At 42.2% G+C, this 27976-nt stretch overlaps 1 protein-coding gene across 3 annotated transcripts; it reads left to right on the top strand.

Moving 5' to 3' along the window:
* Positions 1-26: 26 nt before the first annotated feature.
* On the top strand, positions 27-27976 carry mst1rb (macrophage stimulating 1 receptor b). Of its 3 annotated transcripts, none has more exons than XM_083770705.1 (21): positions 27-89; positions 2933-4240; positions 8259-8438; positions 8807-8929; positions 9018-9188; positions 9979-10139; positions 10415-10550; positions 10691-10827; positions 11785-11964; positions 12164-12263; positions 14022-14240; positions 14351-14497; positions 14951-15104; positions 15283-15372; positions 16124-16354; positions 20328-20408; positions 22715-22896; positions 24129-24238; positions 25122-25287; positions 25541-25677; positions 27464-27976. In XM_083770705.1, exons 2-21 carry the CDS (start codon positions 3032-3034, stop codon positions 27693-27695), a joined length of 4146 nt encoding a protein of 1381 aa, XP_083626831.1. In that variant the 5' UTR covers positions 27-89; positions 2933-3031; the 3' UTR covers positions 27696-27976. The 3 variants fall into 3 exon arrangements, with proteins under 3 accessions (XP_083626831.1, XP_083626832.1, XP_083626830.1); XM_083770706.1 differs by having other exon boundaries at positions 86-270; positions 16124-16339; XM_083770704.1 differs by having other exon boundaries at positions 86-270.

The raw sequence follows: 27976 nt of genomic DNA, 5'->3' as shown, positions 1-27976 counted from the left end.
GAAAACATGCGGAAATACGCCATGGGGAGGAGCAAAGGAGCACCATGCAGTCACGCTGACCAGCCAGAGATGCGAATGCGACTTCCAAGGTACAGTTGAAGTTAGACCTGAGACTGAGAGAAGAGATGAGTATACGCTCATTTCAAACACTGGTGATATTTTAGTTTATGTCCTAGATAGAAAATCCGACCTAATTTACACGATTCTACAACCAAATCGACCTTGCACTGGATAAATTAAGTAGGCATACTATCCCGTTGACCTGTACAGGTAAGCAACACTTAATAGTCTACTATGCCGCGTGTGTCACAAGCAATTGCCATATACGTGCTTCGTTTGCATTAGGCTGTGCTGTACAGCAATTATTTGGCACATGTGCCAAATAATTTATGAGCTGTCTAAAAACTGTAGTTTATGAATAGTTCAAATGTGTACATGAAAGTGCTGCTTATATGCTAAATACAGTTATGTGCTGTAATTGTTGCCCTGTATGCTGTATCCGTTCAGGGCAGCTTTATCCTGGCGAGTGGCGACAGTTAGAATAACGTGCACAGTACTGACAGTGATATTACATTATTAGCCTATCATTCATAGTTTCCAATTCCATAAATACTGCACTCAACTGCGTTCAAACTTATCCAACTGTTAGATATGACTCTACACAGACTAGTCTCTTTGAAGATGAAAGACACATAAAAAAACAGATAATATAATCATCACCATCAACAACATGCAGTATCACCATAATCATCAAATAAAGAACATACTAATAAAGAAAATCCAACATTCTCTTAGTCTTTAGTGGTGGTGTGGACAGTGGTAACTAACAATTTCCTGGATGTCACATAATCTCAATTAATTTGATTAAAAAGCATGCAGGGGCCTGGGACTGCCTAGCGGTCCAAGTATAGGCTGGTAATCCAGTCTGACAGTGTGTTGCGGGTTCGAGTCCTGATCCCCGTGTCTTCCCCCTATCTCTCTCCCCATTTCCTGTCAACTTACTGTGTATCTATCAATAAAGGCAAAAAGAAAAAAGGGCTAGATCATTTAGCATTTATTGCAAAACTGAATCAGTGAGAAAATCTGGGAAGTAATTTGATAGAACTGGTCTATTGCTAAAACTAGGCAGCTAGGCTATTTGCCATTATAAAAGTGAACTTCAGTGTTAAATGTCCAAACTACTTGCATGCTGTAAATAGCACAATAGGATAATGAATGGAAAATCACTTTGAAACGTTTCAAACTAAGCTTTATTAACCTTGAACATGAAGAAAGTCAATCAGTGCCATTAATATGTGTACCCATGTCCGTGCTGCTTTTAAACTCTAACCTTGAATTGGTTTGACATGCAACTGCAAATGTTAAAATGTAACACGCCATTGGTCGGATTCTATGAATTATTGATTCAAGACACTTTCTTTCTTTTCTTTCGCTATCTTGCAAGACTGCTCATATAGAGTGAAAAGTTTTGTCATGTTTACATAAAAATCCAGTTCCATTTAAAACCCCTTTTCTATTCATCATTCAGATCATTGATTAAATATATGATGTGACACGTACACGTACATCAAAGCAGTTGATTCTTCTCCTGACTGAAGAGGCGATTCAGAGTGTATGACCATCAGTGCGTGTGCATCTTTTCACCAGAAAGGCACGTAGTGGTTGTGACTAGAATGCAGAGTAGAAAGGACAGGGCCCCTTGAATGCAACCTAACTGTGATGTGTATAGTCAATGATCTACCCAGTAGCTTCTGTATAGTGCTAACACAATGCACAGATTTTAGAACACAGTTCATTTTGGTTCCTGTTATGTGTTATGAGTCTGACCAAGATGGATTGTTTAAATAAAAGTGGATAGGGCAGCGCCTAATATTAGTTATATAACCATAGATCAAGTCATTTCCCACCACTACATGTGTGTGTGACAGAATGGTGGACAATGACTAGATAGATGACTAGCACTTTCCTTTTCCTTGACTCACTTTGGCAGAAATAGAAACAGGCAGATTAAGGGTAACACATTAACATCTGGAATTGCTAAAACACGGGCAGACAGTTATGGATGATATTCTAGACTGTGCAGGGAGCCACAATACCACTTCATACACGATACTATGTTGCTTAAAGGGATTGTGACATAAAAAAAAAGGTTTTGGAATTGTTCTTGTTTTTTTTAGGTTTTCTAATCTCAATTGCACCCAAAAAACATGAACTTTTAACATTCAGTAGATTTTCTGTGATCTGGGGTTTTCTGGCTCAAACAGGTGCTCTGATTTGCCGGCAGTAAGTGACATCATTTACTGCAAATCCCATATATGTCAATGGGATTTGCCAGCAGATGTCACTGTTTCACTGTGTTGCCTGTTTTCATTGTAGCTCAAAAGGCCCAAAAAAACCCAAAGAAAACTTCAGACCACAGAAAATCCACTGAATGTTCAAAGTTCAGGTTTTTTGGGTGTACAGTAATTGAGGTCATAAAACCTAAAAGAAAAAGAAAAATAAATGAAAATGAATGTCATAAAACCTTTAATACCAACACATCACTTGAGCATTTGCCATGATTATGTACATTTAAATATTTCCCCTCTGTTTGTGGTGAGTCAATGGAAGCTTAGGCACTTTATGAACGCATGTCCCTTTATCATTCTCTGATTTGGCTAATCTAAGTACTACTACTACTAGAGTCTTGCCATGTTATATGAAATGTTTTTCAGCATTATTGCATTATGCAGAAAGCTATTATTTCAACCTTGTTCATTCAACAATATCCTTAGACTCAGATAGACCTGGCAATCGTCACTTAATTCAATCAATAGTATTGACACATAATAATTTATTTCACCAATTATATTAGAATGATTGTAATCCTGATGAACTAATAATACAGTCATTTTGTAGGAGACCTTCTGATTTTCTTGTTATCTCTCCTCAGGATCATCAGTGGCTGCAGGTCTTAAGGATGGTTTTGTCCCGGTGTCGGTCTTGGAGGTAGCATAATTATTGTCTGTACCGTTTCCCCCTGAGAGTGGAAATGGTCCATTGGGCCGTAGGATGGGGGACATGTGTCTGTCTCCATACTATGCTGGCTTTTGCTGTGGCCAACTGTCCTTCAATGGCCCCCAACTCTGTCAACTTCTCAGTTGTTTACACCATGCCCTTCTTCCACGCCCGTGGCACCATCCAAAACATAGTCAACAACTCAATGTATCAGGAGGTGTATGTGGCTTCTCAGAATGTGATCGAAGCCGTCAACAGGAGCCTGGAGAAGGTTTGGGAGCTTCACACTGGACCTGTTGGAAGCCCAGAATGCAACATATGTGATTTATGTGACACTGACAAGGATCCAAACCTATTAGAGAACACAGACAATGAGGTGTTGTTGCTGGATACCTTCTTCATGTATTTATACTCTTGCGGAAGTTCTCAATATGGCGTGTGCTATTTCCACCAACTTAACACAGATGGGAAACCGCCTTTTCCTTCTAAATGTTTATTCAGAAAGGAATCAAACTCTGCTGCTTACTGCCCCGACTGTCTGGCCAGCCCTTTAGGTACCAAAGTGACCTTGGTGGAGGAAGGTCAGACTGTCTACTTTTTTGTTGCAGCTACAGTCAATGACAGTGTGACACAACGCTATGGCAGAAAGTCCATATCGGTGCGCCGTCCATTGGCGACAGAAGACGGGTTCTACAGAGACGTCCGCGGACTGACTGTTCTTCCAGGCTTGCGGAGAACCTACAATATAGAATATGTCTACAGCTTCTTCACCCAGGAGTTTGTCTACTTCCTGTCTGTCCAGAGGGAGAGCCCCGACCAGGAATTCTCTCCGTTTCAGACTCGCCTGGGCCGGCTTCCCCGGAACGAGTGGGAGATGAGGAGGTATCGCGAGGTGATTCTGGAGTGCCGCTTTGAACCAAAGCGTCGGAGAAGAAGGAACGTGGTAATTGAGCCCTATAAGGATGTGGTGTACAATGTGGTTCAGGCAGCCCACTTTGGCAAGGCAGGCAGGGAACTGGCAGAGGAGTTGGGAGCTGAGGAGAATGGTGACATCCTTTATGGGGTTTTTGCTGTTACTGATGACAACGGGGTGACGGAGCATGACTCTGCCTTGTGCGCCTTCCCCATGGTCCATGTAAACAAAGCCATCGATGCCGGTGTGGATGACTGCTGCAAATCTGGTACAGAGCAACTGTCCAGAGGGCTCTGTCACTTCCAGCCCTGTGAGAACTGTCCTCATGAGGTGAGTCACATAGTCAACTCAATACAAATCAATTCAAATCAGACATAGACAGATGCTTTATTGTCCTTGCGAAAATTTATTTTGTAACAAGCAGCCATCACATCAGGGTACAAAAAAATCACAACACATAATACACAATAATAGAATACATAGACAATACTACACAGCTCCTCTCTTGCAGAGGAAAAAAAGAACACTTGTGAGAAGTTATCATCATACATCATCAAATTCCAGCAAATCACTTTTGGCGTCCTCACTTTTTATCTTCACTTTTTAAGCCCTCAGCCAATTAAATCATCGCTATGGAGTACACATAATAGTACACACAAAGCTGGGCACCCCTCAAATAGAAAAGGCTACTGGTCATTGTTCCAAGAGCATCATATTACATTACATTATGCACAGAACTGAGATGGGGCCTGTTTGTTCGGAAGTCCATACCATACTTATGGGGAGAAATAATCTTGAAGCCCTAGCCTGCAACATTGGTGCATCGTACCGTCATCTTGCCGTTCTTCGATCCCTAGCAATATATTTTCCCTTACTGAGTACCCAGGTCTCATAATGTACATTGCTGTCATTACTCTCAAGTCGTACGTACCCCAGCTATGGATACAGTGATGATTTTATGGAGTTTGTTTTTTATTAACCAATAATAATGAGCCATGTTGACTACAGTTTATTAAAATGATCGTGGATCAACATTTGAATCTACTTTTATTATTCCTCATGGTTTCATATTGTGTCAAATAATCGCCAACATATCGCCCAGACTGATATACTGTATTAGCCAGGTGGGCTAATATCAGTCGGGCTGACTCGGTTGTCATGAGACGGCATGTTGACTGTCATATGGGTGTGGTGCCGTTACTTAAGCAGGATGTTCTCTTAACAATGCATAAACTTGGATGTTAAAACATACATAGCTCAGTGAAACATGTCTCAGCTTTATTGTCACATTTTTTACAAGTAAATACGTTTTTGCGTATAGTTCCCATCGTGCTATTTCTCCAAGAAAACAAAGAAAGGGAAGAAGGGAGGGGAAGGGGGGTAAGGATATCAAGGCAGGAAAAAATAACATTTGAGCGCTTTTACCACAAAATAGTACAAGTAAAGTGTTTCAGATATTTAGAAGCTTGTTTCACAAACAGCACACTCGTAGGGTCTCTCTTAGTTTATTTACAAACAGCACATCGGTGCAAACAACCACATCAAACGTACAGTACGTGTTGTGAGTTTATCAAGATTCAATCAGGGGCCAATTGTTGGACAATTTTCCACCTGTCTGTTGCCATCATTTTCTAACTGTTAAATAATGATGATGCATGATGTTAGATGAGAGAGTACAAAAGAACACTCCTTTAGGTTATGAAAGTGTGTCTTTGTTGTTGCAGCATATACCACAAAAGACTTAAATTAATGTATTTTCTTACGTTTTGTGTTAACTATTGGCCTGTTTTATTGTATAGTGTTGGAATAAGTTTGGTCAGTTGTTAAATATGAATTATCATGAGTAAGATACAGATTGAATGGAGGGTAATTATATATATATATATATATATATATATATATATATATATATGGGGGAGAGGGTGGTTGGACATTACATTTTTACTAACAGTGGTCGGATGATTGGCAGTTTGAAATATGAGACCCAATAAGTTTCTGAAGATTTTAAGAGGCAAATTCCTATCAACTGTGTTGACATGGCAGTAAACTAAGTATTGAATTATATCATAAAATTGTGGTTTGGAGATGGATGCGGTTTGTGAAATAATTAGGTACATTTTCAATGGTAGAAGAAACTAAACAGATGCTTGTTACCATTCGGAAAGGCTAGTATAGGCTACAGTAAGAACATAGTGATGCTCTCTATTCTGATCACTATTTTCTTCTGGTTTGAAACATGCTGGTTTCTATTGTTCTATTTCTTACAGGTGATGGAAGTTTGGAAGTAGTAGTAACAATTGTAATATTATATTAAAAACATGTGTTACTTTAGCATGTGCAGTTTCCAATTGGAGCAGTGAACTCTGGCTACCAACACCTCTGCTTGGCTGCTTGTCTCAGTGCATTGTGTCTTGCCACAAGAATGTCCAAGAATCTGAATTCCTGGTTGTTCCATCTCCCAGATTCTGAAAAACAAAATGCTGCATTATAAACTGTGCCTCATGCATATTCACCATCCACCACAGCTACCCTGATAGGCCAAAACTGACCAAAGCCAATTCACTGATTGGCTTTGCATTTCCAAATTGTTTCGTTCCCGACTTACATCATTCTTGAGTTAATCTCTCAAGAACAGATTCTGAGTTGCACTACTGAATCTGTCGGCAGGGGTGGGTTGTGGATACAAAGGGATTGGTAATGCATAACCGGGTTGAGCATGTATTCCCAAATTGCATCGTTCCCAATTTACATCGTCCACAACTCACATGGTCCTCGAGTAGAGATCGAAGTGCACTGGTCTAGTTAAATTACATGAGCAATTCTAAGAGATGGTTTATGCTGAAATGCCAATGCTGCAGTCTCTTCTCATGTTGAGAAACCTTAGAGTTTCCATTTCCCATCTGTGTTAGTTGACAGTTATGAACAATTCTATACGTTCGTCGTAGTATTGTTGAAAAAGGTTTTGTGGGATTATATGGTGAAATATAAACTATTTTTATCAGATTTATTTTACTGAGCACAGCCTATGAATGTACTTTTCTCTTCTATCCTTCTCTTCCTCCTTCTTTCTCTTGACCTTTTGAACCTTAGCCTTCAGCATAAATGACAGCATTTGCCGTTCAGCTAACTAATCATCTAGATTTCCCCTGAGGACAGAAACCACTGAGGCTTGATTGTAATCTTCCTTGGGCTTGATCAGGAAACAGAATTCACAACATGTTTTTGCCCCCCAGGGAACGTGAGTGACAACAGTCAATATTACATTGCTAATAGAATCAACAATGTTAAATGTTGTCCTCAAAATAAAACTGCTCAAGAGGTGGAGGATGCATATTTTAATATATATTATTTATTTGATTAATTATAATAATTCTAACTATAAATATCTGCCAAAGTTCTGCATGTGTGCATGTACACATTTTTCTATAAATGCACAACATCTTGGTGAAGTAAGCCTTTTAGTCATTTAGTCCTCTGTGAGTGTCCCCTGTGTATCTCAAGAACTGTTAAATGAGAGTATTTCTGATGACCCGATTTAAATATGTTTGTTGGATACCGCTTTATTTTAACGGAAGATGTTGAGAGCACACATAGTTTGTGATATGACAGTTGTTTCTTTTCAATACTAACATATTAGTTTGATACAAAGACATGTGTTTTTTGTGTACAATTTGTGTACATGATGAAGACATAAACTATACCCTATTCTATATCTAAGCTATAAGGCGATAAATATGTCAGCAGATTCAGGTTGTGCTTCAGGCTCTATATAGAACTTTATGTGTAGGGCGGTGCCTGGAGGCTGTGGTGGCACATTCTGCAAATGTTTTTGTAGATAATTCAATTATTATCCAAGTCGCAGGTGCTGGAACAAGAGATGAGTCATGTCGATTTGAATAACTGAAAGGAAGGTGTGAATCTTTGTCAGGAATGATCTGACAAGATGCCTGGATCTGGGTCTGTCATTGCATTATCACAAATAAAGATGTGATGTAAAGGATAATTTATGTGTGTCGGCTTCCCTTGGGTCTCATGGTCCTGTGGTGTCGTAGAGTAAACTCTACATTCACCTCTGTTCATTCAGAACATGAGAACATACATATGTACATCGTACATTACACTGCAGCACAGCCAGTTGACAAAGTCAAAACCAGTTGCTCTGTTACCTTTCACACTATATTTTATGGAAATCTAGAACATGTAATGTAAGGGTTACACGATTATTATGTGTAATCAATAGTTGTCAAGCAGCTTTTGGAGTAATGCTTGTAGATTTTGCAGTGACACAAACAAAAAGGGAGCTCTTTTTTTCAATACCTTTTATTTCACATCATCTATTTATGTCCAGTTCAGTTCAGAGAACAACGCTACATGCCGGGACCAGCCCACCATGGTTTCCAAACCCTGTTACAGAGTGGACCTGTTCAACAGACAGATGAATGATATCCTCCTAACCTCCCTGTTGGTCACCACCATAGAGAACAAGACCGTGGCCCACATCGGCACCTCCACTGGACGTCTGCTGCAGGTGCAGGAATGGACAAACGTTTAACGAGATACACAACCAGCTACAATGTGTTTATGTTTTATTTCGGCCAATAACAATATGCGTCCTCACCTTTGTCATCATTGTTTGTGTTACGCAATGTTTGTGTTTACACAAAGACTCAAAATTCATTTTCCGGCATTTTAATGTTTGTGTAGGACCAAGTTTGTGCACACACACCAAAAGCTGGACATCAATTATATCTGTGTATATGTGTATGCACAAATGCACCTACAAAGACATAGATCTTTTATGAAAGGAATAAGATATGGAAAGACGAATGTTACAGCTGTCACTTTTAATTGTCAGCTGTCAATGTTATTGACTCTCTGTTGTGTTTGTTTTGGCAGTATGTGTTGAGACGATCAAGCCCTATTATCTTCGCCAATTACTCTTTGGCAAAGAACCAAAGAGTATCCTCCATTTCGGCTGTGTACTCCTCTGAATATCTTCTCTTTGTGGTTGGAGATAAGGTACAGTATGGAAACAGCAGGCCTTACAGGATCTACAAGCTCACAACGCAGAACATCATGATAAGAATGTGTTGTTTCTTGGTTCCAGATGATCCAGGTGCCTCAAAGAGGGCCAGGCTGTCAACACTTCCTCACCTGCGTCACGTGTCTGACAGCCCCTGAGTTCATGGGCTGTGGCTGGTGCTCTGGTGAATGTTCCTGGGAGAGTGAGTGTCACAATGGCTGGAGAAACGAGTCCTGTCCACCAGGCATCAGTGGGGTAAGATCTATACCACAGTATTCCTGTTGACCACATTCACATTTTGCTCTTACTGTATTTGTATAATATAATATAATATAATATATGCATCCGCCTCGTTGACGGCAGACTGCTGGGCAAGCGCTGGCACTTTTGCATGGGGGGTCAGATCAACATGGAATGAATTCTGTACTGGCCATACATATAAGGAGCATGTCTTGAGTGTACAGGGTTTGATGAGGTCAGATCAACATATGGAAATGGAATGTCCGAACAGGTCAGCTCCATACAGTATTATGGAGATCTAGACTAAGGGTCGTAGTGGGGACATTATCTTGAGTGTACAGGGTTTGATGAGGGCCCAGATAGGGCCGGGCCTTAATTTTCGAGACTGTTGAGAACTCTCTTTTCGCCGGCTGCTGGGCACGGCTGCACTAATAACTTTGGGGCAGGCCTGTCTAGAGTTTGAATGGACAGGTGGGCCTGTTGAGAACTCTAGTTTTCGCCGACTGCTGGGCGCGGCTGCACTAATAACTTTGAGGCAGGCCTGTCTAGAGTTTGAAACTTGAATGGACAGGTATAAGTCAAAAGGGAGACAAGGAAGGATGGACATATGGAATGTCAGAACAGGTTTTGAAATATATCCATATATGGAGATCTAAGAGTTTGAGGTCAGATGTAGTAGCCTGACACTGAACTTTCCTTTTTGTTTCACTTCATTATTCAGACTGAAAGCCCTCCCCACGGCAGCAGTTTATGGGATGGGCTATCTTATATAGTATGTATATATATATATTTTGTATCTATACAGTTCTCCCCAAGAACCGCACCCCCTGATGGCCAAACAGAGCTAACGGTGTGTGGCTGGGAGTTCCAGTCTCCTTCCAGGCCTGCTATCACCTACAGAACCCATCAGGTCCGATTAGGAATAACACCCTGTGTTGTACTGTCATCAAAGAGCAACAACACACAGTAAGTATCTGCATGATGCTCACTCTTTAGTTATTATAGGTTGCACTGCATGCATACTGCATGGTGTGTAAAAAATAATTTGTCAGACCGGAATGGCCGGAGGTGGAGATTATGTTTTCGCTCCTCTCCGCCCATGTGTGTGTTTCTAATAGTAGAGAAGAAGGCGTTTTGTTTCTTAATGCTTTAATGATCTTGAAATCAGCTTGTGGCGTATACAGGTAGGTATACATTTTCTGCTCACATGCTGATTTGTTTTTTATTGTGCCACTCCTTAGCTTGGTGTGTAAGATTCGTTCTGGGGCCATTGAGCTGTCCAGACCTGTCAACATTACAGTGGAAGTGCATGAGGGCAAGGTGGAGGGACGCTACTCTATTGATGGGAAGGCAGAGATGCAGGGGTTCACATTTGTGGTAATGTTTTGATGATGCATCCCCCTTATTATACAGTATGACAATATTCTATACCCTTTTTTATGTTTGTCATTACTAGATATTGGTTTATTTATATAGCCTTTTTACACTTAAACTTAAAAAGTAAACATTCCTTCCAGATTCCCAACATCACAGAAATTCAGCCCAACTATGGACCTCGTGTAGGGGGTACACTGATCACTGTTACAGGGCCTCATCTGGATGCCGGCACGGCTAGGAAGGTAACCCTCAATGGAGAGCCCTGTCCAATAAAGAGGTACTGTACAACTTGCATTCTACTTTTTACATCCAGAACTTCTTAGACTCAAACTCTGACCAACCAACAACTCTATCTGCTAGATGGGTAGAGTATAATGAACAGTAGGCATACATTTCTTCTGAGAGTGTGTCACAGCAACTAGGAATATTTGGTATTGCCAGTTGCTAATACTTGTTTCAGCATGTGTAGAGTAATTATGACATTGGCAAACTCAGGCATGCAATGCTGTCCTACCTCAGAGATTTCTATTGCAGAAATGATGACACATGAACAAATGATAGTCTTTTATGGCAATACATGTTATTGCGTACTACTGTATACATGTATACATAGATCATTTTGTTGAGGTTTGACACCCAGCATTGCCTGGGGTTATTGCGTGGGTGAAATAGGCTCTTCCCCCCATCTCTCCCTCTCTGGGTTATTGTGTGGGGAAATAGGCTTTCTCCCTCTCCCTGTTTACATCCCCCTCTCTCCATCTCTATACCTCTCCCTCTCTTCCTCTCTCTCACCCTCTCTCTGTCACACACACAACATATACCTTTGTCTAACAACAGAGATTTGCACTTGAGTGCAAATCTCCATATGGGCATAATCTTACTTCGCTGTTGCCTATCAATGGCAATTTACGTTTATGTCGGGCTCCGTACTTACTGGAATAATTTGTCTGCCCGTCTGCCACAGACAACTTATATTTTTTTCATAAATTAATTCTATTGGTCATCATCTAACCGCCCAGCCCTATTTTATACTTTGTTGTATGACAGTGTTGTGCAAAAGTAGTGAAATTTACTATTTCTTTGACAGCGATCATATGCACATACAGTAACAGTATATATATACACTAGTGTAGGCACATACATATTTTGTATTTATATTAATTAATACAATGAATGAATAATAAAGCATGAAAACAGCCATGACAATATATGTTGTCCACTTTCCACTCTACAGTGTCTCGGCCCCTAAGGGCAACGTGTCATCCATCATCTGTCTGTCCCAGCCTATTTCTGAGGTCAGGGATGTACCCCTGAGTGTCTTTATTGACAAATCACCAGTCCTCACTACCAAGGTGTTCTACTACAAAGAAAACCCTGAGATCACAGCTGTGCTGCCGGATTGTAGCTTTGACAGGTAGGCAAATGACACCTTCATCATAGCCATACAGTATGGTGAAATCATTCATGCATTTCTGTAGAATTCCATCACATGCAGTCACACATGCATACCATACAGTAGTCTTTCTCTTATGCATGCAAGACGCATCCACACTCACGTGAGTGTACTTGAGTTACAAAATGAGTTATTTTGTATGTCTCTCTGTGAACTTCAGAGGTTCGAAGATTGTGATCGAAGGGAAGAACCTGGACTCTGTTTACCGGACCATTTTACGCTTTAACCCCAACGAGAGTCACCTGAAACCAGTGAACAGGGTATAATATTTACTCATTTCTTTTGACTATTTACCTATTGTATTGATCATATCTGGTTGTCAGTACTGTGTAGTAGGAATTGTTTGTGGTTGCCCACAGAGAGACACCTGTGCTGTATTTGTTTTGTAATACTATATTGAGGTTTTTACACCTCATCCGCACTGCCAGCGATGCGAGCGAACGAGGGAATCTCATAAAAAAAAAATTATACGATATTTTTGTAGTTTGTTGCCTTTTATTGATAGATATACAGTAGGTTGAGACAGGAAATGGAGTGAGATGGGGGGGGGGGGGGGGGAGACACGCAGCAAAGGTTGTCAGGATCGGGACCCCTCCTATATTCGCTTGCAGAGTCTCTATTTGAGCGAGGCTTTGTGGGTCCAAACACTTTTATTTGTTGAGATTTACATGCTACTATTTATTGGTTATTTGATTGGTTAACCATTAACACAATGGCCGACACTCCATATCAGGACAGTTTTTCCCACAACCTGCAGATAAAGACAAAAATGTACTAAGACAAAACGAAAAGGGTTGGTGGTGGGGTTAATGGGCCAAATTTAGCATCATGTGCAATTCTTCACATCACATTGGGGGGGGACTGACTCCACTGTTCACCACCAGTGGAGAACAGATATTCCAAAATGTCTTAGTCCTTTAGTGGAGATTTTATGGTTTCTCTGTGGATAGACACTTTGAGGCCTGAGTCAGCCAAAAGAATATTCGGAATAACTCTTTCTCTAATGAAAATGCAGCTTGTTGTAGCTTGGTAAAGATGGCATGTGCATAGCCTCTGTTACTGGTTTTGATTGACAAATATGAGGCGCCATTCTGGACAAAAGTCAAGCCAATGCAAGGGCCAGTGAAAAAGGACGCGGCACTTCCTTTCAATCTCTCTCTCTCATGCAATTGATGCTCTGTAGGTGACCAATTAATTCACTGGCCAGATGCAATGAATCACAAATTGTGGGAGGGTGGGCTGCAGTTTGTGCACCGCTGTTGTATAATGTCATGGCCCTGGTCTTACCTGTCAGCTGTTAGACAAAAGTAAGAAAAATGGGCTCTTTTAATACCTGACAGTCGATCAGTTAACTACATTTGTACAATAACAGCTGCATCAGAGCACTGCCCTGTGGCTCTCCACTTGCAGCCCACAACCCACATGCCATTGTCATTGATGTCACTAGTCAGATTGATTATTAGTCTGTCTACGGTAATCAGCAAACTAGATTTGAAACAATAATTATTAACAAAACAAAATACGGGGGCACGGTGGCACAGTTGGCACACGCGGTTGGTGAAAGGGCTGTGTGGAGTTAGCATGTTCTCCCCGTGTCCCTTAGGCCCTAGGGTAGGTAGGTAGGTACCCTCACAAAAAACATGCAGTAATCCTGGTCTCTAAACTGCCCCCCCCCCCCCCCCCCCCCCCCTGGCCAGCCTGATGGGCGCCTGATGGAGGGGAAAGGAACTGGTTGGAATAACGTGTTCCTTCCACGCGCTAAGTCCAACCAGTTCAAGTCTGTTGCTCTCCCCAGGTTGGCGGAGGGTGTGTAGAGCCCAGTATCACATTAGATAATTGACACAGGGGTGAAAAATGGGTTACAAAATTGTGGGATAAAATAACCCAACAATACAAAATAATAAAAATAAATTAAGACGAGGCTTAACTAACATACTGTGTAACTTTTTTAAATTAAAGTCTATAATACCCTAGCAGTTCAGTTAAAGGTTCATGTGCAGTCCTTTTTTTTGTTCCAGGAGTGCAAAGGCAAGTCATTGCCCACAAGGATGGAGTGTATCACTCCCATGTTACCCAGGGACGAGACAGAAGAGGGACAGCTCTCCTTTGACATGGATGGGGCAGTGGGACTCTGGAATGGAGAGTTTTCTTACCACCCTTACGGCGAGCCCATACCATTTGAGGCAGATGGCCATGTATTAAAACTGTACCCCGGGTTTGATGAGGTGTCACTACATGTAAGGACTGTTCTGTCACCCGAAGGTTGTACTTTTTAAGCTGAGTTTAAAATAAACAAAACTATTTATATTTACCATTTCTCAATTATGATGCCTTTCTCCATACACAGCATCAAAAGCTTAACCTTGTGAGCTCCTGTATGACTATTATCATGACCGTGGCAGGAGTTGACTGTGATGCCAAAGTCCTGGACAATGAGATCACCTGCAGGATACCCAAAAACATGACCATCCCAAGTGAAGGGCTGCCCGTGAAGGTTGGTCAGGGCAGTCATTCAGTTATTGACAGACAGACTGGCATATGTTTGTATGTAGGGGGCAGCATATAGACTCACTCAAGCTGTAGAATACCTTGACGTGGGTCTCGATCAGATGCAGGGGCATCAACAGCTGTCTTTGTTCTTTAATCTTTAACAATCTCTAGACAAAAGGTAGGGGTTAAGCTTGTGTTCTGTAAGAAAGTGGGGATACTACATTTTGCACAAATGATGTACTTTTCAGCACATGGCACTGACTGATTGAATAATCACTTGCTCCAAATAAAAAGTTGGGCTCAAAAGCTCTCAGATTGGAGAGCAGTTAGTTAGCTTCATTTGTCTAGTCTCCAAGTAGCAAGCATGAATGACACCTCGTGCAACCACTTATATACAAATTAAAACTTTATGCACACAACAATATGATGAAGCTTGTTGGCTTCCGTTTTTCTCCAGATCTCCATCAATGGGCAGGTCCACAACGTAGGCACGGTAGTGAGAGTCAGTAACCACTACATGGTGGGCATTGTTCTGGGCATCCTGGCTGCGTTGGTGGCTGGTGCTGTGTTGGCCTTTGTTTTCATGAAGCACTTGAGAAAGAAGAAGAAAGGTAGGCTTCTTCTTTCGTACAGCTCGGACATTGACCTGAGAAGAATGTTTTCGTCAGTGGTTGGGAGATTAGGTTGATTTCACAAATCTTTCTGCTTACACACATGTTGTATCATGGCTTGTACAATATGTTTTTTTTATGGGTGATCTTTGAAAGGTGTTGTGAAATGTTTTTTTAGCCTCCATGATAGAATCCCGAATGGCTCATAACCCGAACCACACTGGTACAAACAGTGTCGAGCTGTCGCCTGTTGGGGACTACAGGAGAGGTACAGTAAGATAAAAACATGCCTCATTCCCTCAACAAGGCGGTCCGTTTAAATACGGCTCTCTGCTACACAATAGCTCTGCTTCCATTGCTTCAGACACTGCTGCTGCTGCTGTCAAGCTTGCCTATATGATCACCCCAGCCTCTACCTTTTGATCAGAGACTGGCATAGGCTCAAATACTGATTCAAGCTAAATATCAATGTCAATCTAATGTATTGCTCAAACCGAAAACGTGTAAACTGAATGTTGAACTGAAATTCTTGTGTGCATGGCTGTGACGTAATCTAGAATTAAATGTTCCATAGCTCTAATCTGATTCAATGTTCTATGGCTTTAACATTAAAATGCATTCAAATTGTATGTTTCAAGTTTGCACGATTCAAGTTAATCTCATTAACTGTCTTGATATATGCTTGGTCTTGTATACCCATGGGGGTTATTGCTAACGTTGTCTGATTTTGCTTAGCATGCTGCTTTGACAAAATTCAGAGAATATCTTCCAAAGCGGAGCCTTTAACGCCAAGTTTAACTGTATTCCATTTGTTGCGATAAATGGTTAATATACTTTGACACAAGTGTTTCCTGTCTAAAATATAATAGCAGTTAGGGTTAGTAGAGATTTATCAGCTGATTATTTATTCATCTATTCTATACAATTACATTTGACTATAAAATTACAGTAAAATGGAACTGGCATTATTTTTCTGTCCATAAATTAATCAATTGTAATTATTGTTTGACCACTTCTAGCAGCATCTCGGAATCCTTCCCCTCTGCTGGCTGGCCCTGTGGTGTTTCCCTGCCTGGCCTATGCTGTAGGCAGCATGGACCCCACCCTCACCCCACTCATGCCCCCAGAGAAGATCTCCATCTCCAGCTTCAGGCCTGAGCTGCTGGAGGAGGTGAAAGACGTTCTCATCCCTGCGGAGATGCTCATCGTTCAACACCATCGCATCATAGGGAAGGGTACTCTACATCACTGTGTGTGCATCCGTTAGAGTCATCATAGGGAAGGGTACTCTACATCACTGTGTGTGCATCCGTTAGTCGTCATAGGGAAGGGTACTCTACATCACTGTGTGTGCATCCGTTAGTCGTCATAGGGAAGGGTACTCTACATCACTGTGTGTGCATCCGTTAGAGTCATCATAGGGAAGGGTACTCTACATCACTGTGTGTGCATCCGTTAGAGTCATCATAGGGAAGGGTACTCTACATCACTGTGTGTGCATCCGTTAGAGTCATCATAGGGAAGGGTACTCTACATCACTGTGTGTGCATCCGTTAGAGTCATCATAGGGAAGGGTACTCTACATCACTGTGTGTGCATCCGTTAGAGTCATCATAGGGAAGGGTACTCTACATCACTGTGTGTGCATCCGTTAGAGTCATCATAGGGAAGGGTACTCTACATCACTGTGTGTGCATCCGTTAGTCATCATAGGGAAGGGTACTCTACATCACTGTGTGTGCATCCGTTAGTCATCATAGGGAAGGGTACTCTACATCACTGTGTGTGCATCCGTTAGTCATCATAGGGAAGGGTACTCTACATCACTGTGTGTGCATCCGTTAGAGTCATCATAGGGAAGGGTACTCTACATCACTGTGTGTGCATCCGTTAGTCGTCATAGGGAAGGGTACTCTACATCACTGTGTGTGCATCTGTTAGAGTCATCATAGGGAAGGGTACTCTACATCACTGTGTGTGCATCCGTTAGAGTCATCATAGGGAAGGGTACTCTACATCACTGTGTGTGCATCCGTTAGAGTCATCATAGGGAAGGGTACTCTACATCACTGTGTGTGCATCCGTTAGAGTCATCATAGGGAAGGGTACTCTACATCACTGTGTGTGCATCCGTTAGAGTCATCATAGGGAAGGGTACTCTACATCACTGTGTGTGCATCCGTTAGAGTCATCATAGGGAAGGGTACTCTACATCACTGTGTGTGCATCCGTTAGTCATCATAGGGAAGGGTACTCTACATCACTGTGTGTGCATCCGTTAGAGTCATCATAGGGAAGGGTACTCTACATCACTGTGTGTGCATCTGTTAGAGTCATCATAGGGAAGGGTACTCTACATCACTGTGTGTGCATCCGTTAGAGTCATCATAGGGAAGGGTACTCTACATCACTGTGTGTGCATCCGTTAGAGTCATCATAGGGAAGGGTACTCTACATCACTGTGTGTGCATCCGTTAGAGTCATCATAGGGAAGGGTACTCTACATCACTGTGTGTGCATCCGTTAGAGTCATCATAGGGAAGGGTACTCTACATCACTGTGTGTGCATCCGTTAGAGTCATCATAGGGAAGGGTACTCTACATCACTGTGTGTGCATCCGTTAGTCATCATAGGGAAGGGTACTCTACATCACTGTGTGTGCATCCGTTAGAGTCATCATAGGGAAGGGTACTCTACATCACTGTGTGTGCATCCGTTAGTCATCATAGGGAAGGGTACTCTACATCACTGTGTGTGCATCCGTTAGTCATCATAGGGAAGGGTACTCTACATCACTGTGTGTGCATCCGTTAGTCATCATAGGGAAGGGTACTCTACATCACTGTGTGTGCATCCGTTAGAGTCATCATAGGGAAGGGTACTCTACATCACTGTGTGTGCATCCGTTAGTCGTCATAGGGAAGGGTACTCTACATCACTGTGTGTGCATCTGTTAGAGTCATCATAGGGAAGGGTACTCTACATCACTGTGTGTGCATCCGTTAGAGTCATCATAGGGAAGGGTACTCTACATCACTGTGTGTGCATCCGTTAGAGTCATCATAGGGAAGGGTACTCTACATCACTGTGTGTGCATCCGTTAGAGTCATCATAGGGAAGGGTACTCTACATCACTGTGTGTGCATCCGTTAGAGTCATCATAGGGAAGGGTACTCTACATCACTGTGTGTGCATCCGTTAGAGTCATCATAGGGAAGGGTACTCTACATCACTGTGTGTGCATCCGTTAGTCATCATAGGGAAGGGTACTCTACATCACTGTGTGTGCATCCGTTAGAGTCATCATAGGGAAGGGTACTCTACATCACTGTGTGTGCATCTGTTAGAGTCATCATAGGGAAGGGTACTCTACATCACTGTGTGTGCATCCGTTAGAGTCATCATAGGGAAGGGTACTCTACATCACTGTGTGTGCATCCGTTAGAGTCATCATAGGGAAGGGTACTCTACATCACTGTGTGTGCATCCGTTAGTCATCATAGGGAAGGGTACTCTACATCACTGTGTGTGCATCCGTTAGAGTCATCATAGGGAAGGGTACTCTACATCACTGTGTGTGCATCCGTTAGAGTCATCATAGGGAAGGGTACTCTACATCACTGTGTGTGCATCCGTTAGTCATCATAGGGAAGGGTACTCTACATCACTGTGTGTGCATCCGTTAGTCATCATAGGGAAGGGTACTCTACATCACTGTGTGTGCATCCGTTAGAGTCATCATAGGGAAGGGTACTCTACATCACTGTGTGTGCATCCGTTAGAGTCATCATAGGGAAGGGTACTCTACATCACTGTGTGTGCATCCGTTAGTCATCATAGGGAAGGGTACTCTACATCACTGTGTGTGCATCCGTTAGTCATCATAGGGAAGGGTACTCTACATCACTGTGTGTGCATCCGTTAGAGTCATCATAGGGAAGGGTACTCTACATCACTGTGTGTGCATCCGTTAGAGTCATCATAGGGAAGGGTACTCTACATCACTGTGTGTGCATCTGTTAGAGTCATCATAGGGAAGGGTACTCTACATCACTGTGTGTGCATCTGTTAGAGTCATCATAGGGAAGGGTACTCTACATCACTGTGTGTGCATCCGTTAGTCATCATAGGGAAGGGTACTCTACATCACTGTGTGTGCATCCGTTAGAGTCATCATAGGGAAGGGTACTCTACATCACTGTGTGTGCATCCGTTAGAGTCATCATAGGGAAGGGTACTCTACATCACTGTGTGTGCATCCGTTAGAGTCATCATAGGGAAGGGTACTCTACATCACTGTGTGTGCATCCGTTAGAGTCATCATAGGGAAGGGTACTCTACATCACTGTGTGTGCATCCGTTAGTCATCATAGGGAAGGGTACTCTACATCACTGTGTGTGCATCCGTTAGAGTCATCATAGGGAAGGGTACTCTACATCACTGTGTGTGCATCCGTTAGAGTCATCATAGGGAAGGGTACTCTACATCACTGTGTGTGCATCCGTTAGTCATCATAGGGAAGGGTACTCTACATCACTGTGTGTGCATCCGTTAGTCATCATAGGGAAGGGTACTCTACATCACTGTGTGTGCATCCGTTAGAGTCATCATAGGGAAGGGTACTCTACATCACTGTGTGTGCATCCGTTAGAGTCATCATAGGGAAGGGTACTTGCATCACTGTGTGTGCATCCGTTAGAGTCATCATAGGGAAGGGTACTTGCATCACTGTGTGTGCATCCGTTAGAGTCATCATAGGGAAGGGTACTCTACATCACTGTGTGTGCATCCGTTAGAGTCATCATAGGGAAGGGTACTCTACATCACTGTGTGTGCATCTGTTAGAGTCATCATAGGGAAGGGTACTTGCATCACTGTGTGTGCATCCGTTAGTCATCATAGGGAAGGGTACTCTACATCACTGTGTGTGCATCCGTTAGAGTCATCATAGGGAAGGGTACTCTACATCACTGTGTGTGCATCCGTTAGAGTCATCATAGGGAAGGGTACTCTACATCACTGTGTGTGCATCTGTTAGAGTCACAGTGGAAAATCATATCTAGGATATTTCTTATTTTAATCATAAGAATGATTTTATACTTCGGCTTCCTGCTCTAAAAATAGCCAATCTGCAGTAGAAACTCACAACATGTCACACCATACGACGGAGGATAAATTAGGCATTACTCTGTCTCCACCTTTGTCTCTCTCATCTCTCTAGGTCATTTTGGTACGGTTTATCATGGCTACTTCACAGACCACAACAACAGAGAAATCCACTGTGCTGTAAAGTCATTGAACAGTGAGTAAATCCTTCTTAGGGCACAAGATCCAATATAACCAGGCAGTGGCGTAATTAGACCAAAAGCTAGGGTGTTGCGGGGGCGAACGGTCATGCACGCGCGCGCAGCGCGCGTGCATTTTTTCGGGTTTTTATCGGGTTTTTTCTTACTTTTTTGCGGTTTCTTGCGGGTCTAAAGGCTAAATTGTAACGTGTCAATGTGCGCAAAGGGCTTGAGACAACATAAGCCTTTTCAAAATATGGATGTTTATTTAAGCACGCAAAAAGGAAAAGGGCACTCCTGACTAGGGATGGGTATCGTTAGGATTTTTCCGAGTCCGGTACCGATTCCGGTTCTGCTTATTGATTCCGGTTCTTAACGGTTCCCTATTTCGGTTCCAAAATGATATAAAAGAGGTCAAATGTTTAACAAAAAAGCTCAATGTCAATTTAAGACATGTAATGAATAAATAGTGTGACATCCTCTTCCTCCTCATTCAGTTGAGCCATTTGTGGATAATATAGTAAAAAAATTAATGGTATAAACTTAAGGTCAATTGTTTTTCACAAAGCTTTTATTACAAAGACTTTGCTTTAAGACAGATGAATAGAGTAGACCAACATCCTTTCCTTTAACAGTTGAGCCATTTGTGGATACTACAGTTACCTCTTACTACTACTGACAATGACAACAAATATGCCTGAGAGACTACACAACATAAACATCACTGCAACACATCACTGCAACACAAAGTCAGAAATCTAGAAAAAAATATCATGTGGTGCACAGTCTGCATGGCATGTCAGAGCAGAGTGTATACTGTAAACTAAAGACATGTATAATGAATAGTATATCATCTTCTCCTTTATTGAGCCATTTGTGGATAATATAGTGATTATTTTAAATGTATCTATATAATATCGATTCTGTATTTACCCAGGGCAATAGTGTTACTAACGGTTTTGGAACGGTTTTGGACACAGGCTACTTCTCTTATTACCAATAACAAATAAAAGCATGTCTGAGATCTGAGAGCAACACACACGATTGACTGTGTAAATTAGCATCGCTAATGAAGGGGAAGGGGCAGCGTGTCAATGGGGGATCATTGAAAACAAAGGCGGCTTGGTTTGCTACTGTACTAACAGAAATGTGCATGCACACGGGCTGCCCAAAGTAGGCTATCTTTTGTTGTTTTTTCGCCACCTCTCGAAGTTAGACTGGGTATCTGACCCTACGCCGTGATCACACACACACACACACACACACACACACACACACACACGGGTGCGCACTCGAAGTGAGTGCACCGACGCTTTCTCTCCTTGTCTCATGTTGATTCAATGCTGCGCAGTGAAGACTCAGACAAGGCGCAAGATTCCTGTCCCCTCTTAAAAGTTTCCTCCCATAAACTTTACTTGAAAATTACGTTTAAGAAACTTTAATAATGATGTCGCCTCAGTGCCAGGCACAGCGCGTCTCTCTGTCTCTACTCCTCAACAACTAACTTCATGCAGAGAGATGGCTCCGCCTCTGCAAGCCACAAGCCCACAACTCGTCGCTGATGCAACGCGGTGTAGGCTTGTAGATCAGCTCTGTTCCCTGCGCATCTATTAAGGGAAGAAATAAATAAATAGCGTGTGACCGCGTGTCTGTGGGAACCGATAGAGAGAACCGAAATTGAATTATTGTAATGGGTACCCGGTACCCAGGCACGTTCGGTTCGGTACATACTTGGTACCGAGATTCGGGACCCACCCCTACTCCTGACCAAAAAAAAAAAAAAAAAAGCATCATTGACTTTTTTATTTATTTTATGAAATCGCTAGGGTGTTGCCATGGCAACACCCTAGAGGCCCAAATGACGCCCCTGTAACCAGGGGGTAGGTAAATATGTTCATTATCGAGCGTTGTTCCGGAGAGTTATTGATGTTGGCTAATGGACAAACATAATTTTCCATAGAAGTATAAATAAAGTAATCTTATCTTGGATTCTAAGGCCAATCTAAACTGTTGATTTGGTTGTTTTCATTGTGTTTCTGACTGTTTTTGTAAAATGACTATATAGTATTTAACACTATATAATGTATGTGTGTGTGTGTGTGTGTGTGTGTATTATTATTATTATTATTATTATTACTATTATTTATTATTATTATTGTACACTCTCAGAGTTACAGAACTGTGAGGGTCCATTTAGATTTAGAACACCCTCAAGGAACACTGAGCTGATGGTCCACTGCTGTATATCTCTCCCCCTCTCTCTCTCTCTGCCTTTCGTTTGTTCTCTTTGCCAATCCCCTTCTATATGTGTGTGTGGTCCAAGGAATAACGGATGTGGAAGAAGTGGAGCAGTTTCTGAAGGAGGGCATCATAATGAAGGGTTTCCATCACAGCAACGTGCTTTCGCTGCTGGGCATCCTGCTGCCTCAGGAAGGGCTCCCTCTAGTGGTTCTGCCGTACATGAAGCACGGGGACCTCCGTCACTTCATTCGCTGCGAGAAGCGGGTGAGATGCAGGGACATTGCCACTTGCCAGGAGTTATGTTGGCAACCTGAAGAGTATGTGAGAAGTCTGGTCCCTCAATATTATTATTTCCCCCCAAATTGTCGTCTCCAAAATGTCAAAAAGTAAAGAATATGCTTTGGGAAAGGGTAAAAAATAAGGTAAAGCATACCTTATTCTCTGATAATGCCTGTCCATGTCTGATAATGATGTATCATGTACAGTGCATGTTCAAATCATGTATTATGTGTATTATTTCAGACCATTTCCAAAGAATATTATTCTTAAGAATGAATACAAAGAAGAAGCGCTGTGTGGTCTGTGTGGTATCTCAGAAAACAGGTGCTCTTAGGAGAGGGTTCGATAATATAATATATAATAAATATATAACAAATGCAAGGCACTCTGTTTCCATGAAGTTTAAAAAGCCTTTATAATAATGGCATCAGCAAAAAGACAGGTTAAAAAACGACCAACGTGTTTCGGCTCTTCAGGGTCAAATATTATTCTTAACTTTTTTCACATTTTGGAAAATAAATGCCAATTTCAAAGTGTCCAGACTTCTCAGGTGGTTCTGTATGCATTATGTTAATATTCAACTTTAGGATACCTTAAAACAAAGCTTTTTGATGGCATGGATGTGTTTAAATGACCATACCAGTGATACTGCATATTTAGGCCATTGACTATGAGTCATGGTACAGTTTACTTTACATTGCAGACAAAGCATGCTGTACTTATTTAGATTTTGGAGGAAGCAGCTGGCTTCCATTCATTTCAGTACTGAAATCAACATGTAGAGACTTCATTGGAAGTACTAATTACTACTGGCAGTGTACACAAGACATTTTGTGCTGAACGGCCCAGCTGTTAGAAATATTAGCACACACACACACACACACACACACACACACACACACACACACACACACACACACACACACACACACACACACACACACAGAGTCACACAAACCATCTGTCGATAAACAGTTAGCCTCCTGCAGAGTCCGCCTTAAAACAATTAGGAAAATTGTTGTCAGTTGTAAGTAAATTAAAGCATTACTTGTCAAATCATTGGGCTAAATATGCAGTACCGGTGGTATGGTCATTAACTACAGTTAATGATTTGTTTACAGATTTATGATCAACCATCTGCCTACAATTTGGCATGCATTGTGAACAATTTCCAGTGGACCTAATTTAGCACCTCTCCTTGTATGACTTTCTTTCAGAACCCCACTGTGAAGGACCTGATTGGCTTTGGGCTGCAGGTCGCCAAGGGAATGGAGTACTTGGCTCAGAAGAAATTTGTGCACAGGGACCTCGCAGCACGAAACTGCATGTGAGTCACCTGGGAGGAGGCCATCTGAGGAGGTCGAGTCAGCAATTAATTCACTGCCACTGGCGTCGTCGCACGAGTATAAATTAGCCTTTATTCACATAGTACCTGGAAATGTTTCCGCCCCTCTTTGTCCAGTGTCAAAATGCCACAAATCATTAAGCAGTGTCTGATTGCCATGACACTTTGCGCACACACTAATGAGGAAGAACCACCACCCCAAACCTTTCAAATCAGCCTCTTGGTGTTGATTTAACAGCTCGCTTCACGTTTTGGCCTATATCTCTTCATTTATTTTCCATGGACTCCTCGGATTGATTCATGAATCATGATGCCTAAGGCCTCATTCACACGTACCAAACACCAATCAAGCAATGTTTGGTTGTTTTTTTGGGGCCACCACAATGCTTTTCCAATGGGAGTCACATGGTTTGATCAAACATTTGTGTTTGATTGCTGATTGCTCCCCCCTCATCAAACAAAAATGTTTGGTCAAACCATGTGACTCCCATTGAAAATTAATGGGAGCAGCAATCAAACAGCAATCAGACATCGCACACGTACCGAACATTTGTTGTGTAGGTGTGTACGAAGCCTGACTGGTTTAACCCATTCTGACCGGGCAGGCGGGCACCCATTTTGGTGTCGGCATCATGTTATGCTTTAGCTATGGAAAAATAGCAGATCTACAAGCTCGTATCGCGCCACCGAGTGGCGCGATACGAGCTTGTAGGTCTGCTATTTTTTGAAAAATCGAAGAACGACTGACATTTTTCGAATCTGATCTCAGGTCAGAATGGGTTCATCAGACCCAGTGTGCGTCCGGCGGAAACCTCGTATGAATCTGATCTGAGGTCAGAATGGGTTAACTGTGTTGTGTTCTTAGGCTGGATGAGTCGTATACAGTCAAGGTAGCAGACTTCGGCATGGCCAGAGATGTTTTTGATAAGGAGTACTACAGCGTGCAGGACCATCGGAAGGCAAAGCTACCTGTTAAATGGATGGCCATTGAGAGTCTGCAGACACAGAAATTTACATCCAAGTCAGATGTGGTGAGCATAACTATTATTATTAGTAGTAGTAGTATTATTTGTGTTGCAGATAAAATGCATCATTCCATGAACATGGAAAGAAAGGCTAATAATTTAATTTAAACAATGTTATTGTAATTACTTTGTGGCATATTTTGCTAGTGGTACTGGTCTTTTTTCTTCTCAAGCCTATGAGCTGAGCGTGCTTGGCGGTTGAAAAATGTGCATGTTGTTCTTAAGTTTGCTTCAATATGTAGGTAATTTGTCATTCCAGTGGTCCTTCGGGGTACTGATGTGGGAGATGCTGACGAGAGGAGCTAGCCCCTACCCAGAGGTGGACCCTTATGACATCACACATTTCTTAATGAAGGGGAGGAGACTTCCACAGCCGCAATACTGTCCTGCCCCTCTGTAAGTTGTGATTATATATAGATAGAGCCCAACAGAAATATGAAACAACCGAAACATTTAAAAAGAATTGCCGATATACAAAACTCAAATAGAAACTTTCATCAAATCCAATTCAAATTGAACATTATCCAAAACATTGGAAAATATAATTTTATATTTGCAGTTTGCTGGTTACTCTGAGTACCTTCCATTCTTAGACTTATCTAAATCTGTGTTCATTTTAATTAGCGGTCTCCGCCGGTCTGACATATCTACAGTATATGCTCAGCTTCTTCTTTCGGCAAATTCCCATTTAATTGGGGTCGCCAGTCGCCACAGCCGATGATCAATTTGGTTCTGTTTTCTACGTTTTCGTCGGACTCCTGCCACCTGCATGTCATCTCTCACCGCATCCATAAACCTCCTCTTTGGCCTTCCTCTTCAGCATCCTTATCCCATTGTACCCCTCATCCCTCCTTTTCACATGTGCAAAACATCTCAACCCTCGCCTCTCTTGTTTTATCCCCAAACCCTCTAACCTGGGCCAACTCTCTAATGTATTAATGTATGATCATGTCCTTCCGTCGTATAGTGAGAATCGTACTGTAGCATCCTCAATTCTACCACCTGCAGCTCTGCCTCCAGTGTTTTCTTCAGTGGCACCGTTTCCAAGCCGTAAAGCATGGCTGGTCTAACTACCGTCCTAGGCTTACTGTACATTCTTCCCTCTCACTCTCACCGAGGCTTCTGAATGCAAAGTTATTTATTATGAATATCATAGGCTGAAGTTTCAATCTACAAGGTAGGGAGGAGGAAAAAGCTTGTCCCGACACAAAGTCCTTGTAGTAACAGGGTGTTGAAATGGTCAATGTAAGACAAGTGGTAAAGATGTGAATTGGCTACTACTTTGTATCCTGGCCTGGTTAAGCAATACAATATAGAAGTTAATGTTCATATACCTGACACACACACACACACACACGCACACACACACACACACGCACACACACACACACACACACACACACACACACACACACACACACACACACACACACACACACACACACACACACACACACACACACACACACACACACACAGGCGCACGCAGGCACGCACGCACGCAGGCAGGCAGTCAGGCAGGCAGGCAGGCACGCACGCACGCATGCACACACACACACACACACACACACACACACACACACACACACACACACACACACACACACACACGCGCACACACACACACACACACACACACACACAAAGTGAAAGTCAACATGCTTTTCCTGTTTTTGGACAAACTTTAATGATGAACACCATAGTCTGGGAGCTCTGGGAGGCTCTGGGGAATACATCAACCATTCAGGAAAGGACTGTGAAGAAAGAACAGAATGTCTTGGTTCAGTTTTTATGTGTGAAAAACAAACAAATATGACTCGTAAGAACTAATACTAATAACTCATTCTTTCCTTCGATCAAAGTTTAGAGTTTCATCTACATGTACAGTACATAGTTTTCTTGTTTTGTTTTGTGAAAACAAAACAAAAAAGAAACCCATTTCATTGGACAGAAGGTTCAAACTTTAATGCTGCTGTTGTGAAATAAACATTTTGCACCGAGCATTAATAGTGAGTTCCGAGCCTTCCTCTTTTAATCAAGCTTCATTCAAAACACACACCTCCTCTTTTACTGTACATCCTGTTGTTTTAATTGTGAAAGTACTAACTTAAACACCAATAATCTATCAATGGTGGCCATTTTATTCAGTCATATATTAAGGCTCTGTGTCCACTCTCCCCAGGTATGCCATCATGCTCCAATGCTGGGACCCTGACTCAGAGTTGAGGCCCAGTTTTGCTACACTGGTGTCAGCTGTTTCCACGATCCTGTCGGGCATGGAGGGAGAGCATTACATCAGCTTGAAGGTCACTTATGTGAACCTGGACCAGCCGCGGCCCTATCCAGCCCTCACGGAGTCTGCTGATGAGTATAGTTCCTCTGATGCTGAAGACACAGACTCTGTCTCTTCCTGATGCACTTTTTTTTACTCTTGCTTACAGTTTGACTGCAACTGGTGTTGCTGCAAACGCACACTGAGCTCTGTCTTTTTGAGCCAGCTAGCTACAGTATAGTGCTGCTAAGAAGCAGCTGACAGTGAGCCGTTCAGTGTAAAGGTTGTTGGACGTCGTGGGTCCTTGTTGTGGTCAAAGAGGAACTGGCGTCACGTAAAGAAGAGACTTCTGTTTCTGTTAGGAAGCCATAGACAACTGAAATAAATGTATAAATCAATATTTCCCCACGCCACAGACTATTT

This window comes from Protomyctophum parallelum (genome assembly GCF_964188405.1).
Source record: "Protomyctophum parallelum genome assembly, chromosome: 8".
NCBI lineage: Eukaryota > Metazoa > Chordata > Actinopteri > Myctophiformes > Myctophidae > Protomyctophum > Protomyctophum parallelum.
The sequence above is the reverse complement of the archived record's forward strand: the minus strand, read 5'-3'. Positions and strand labels throughout refer to the sequence as shown.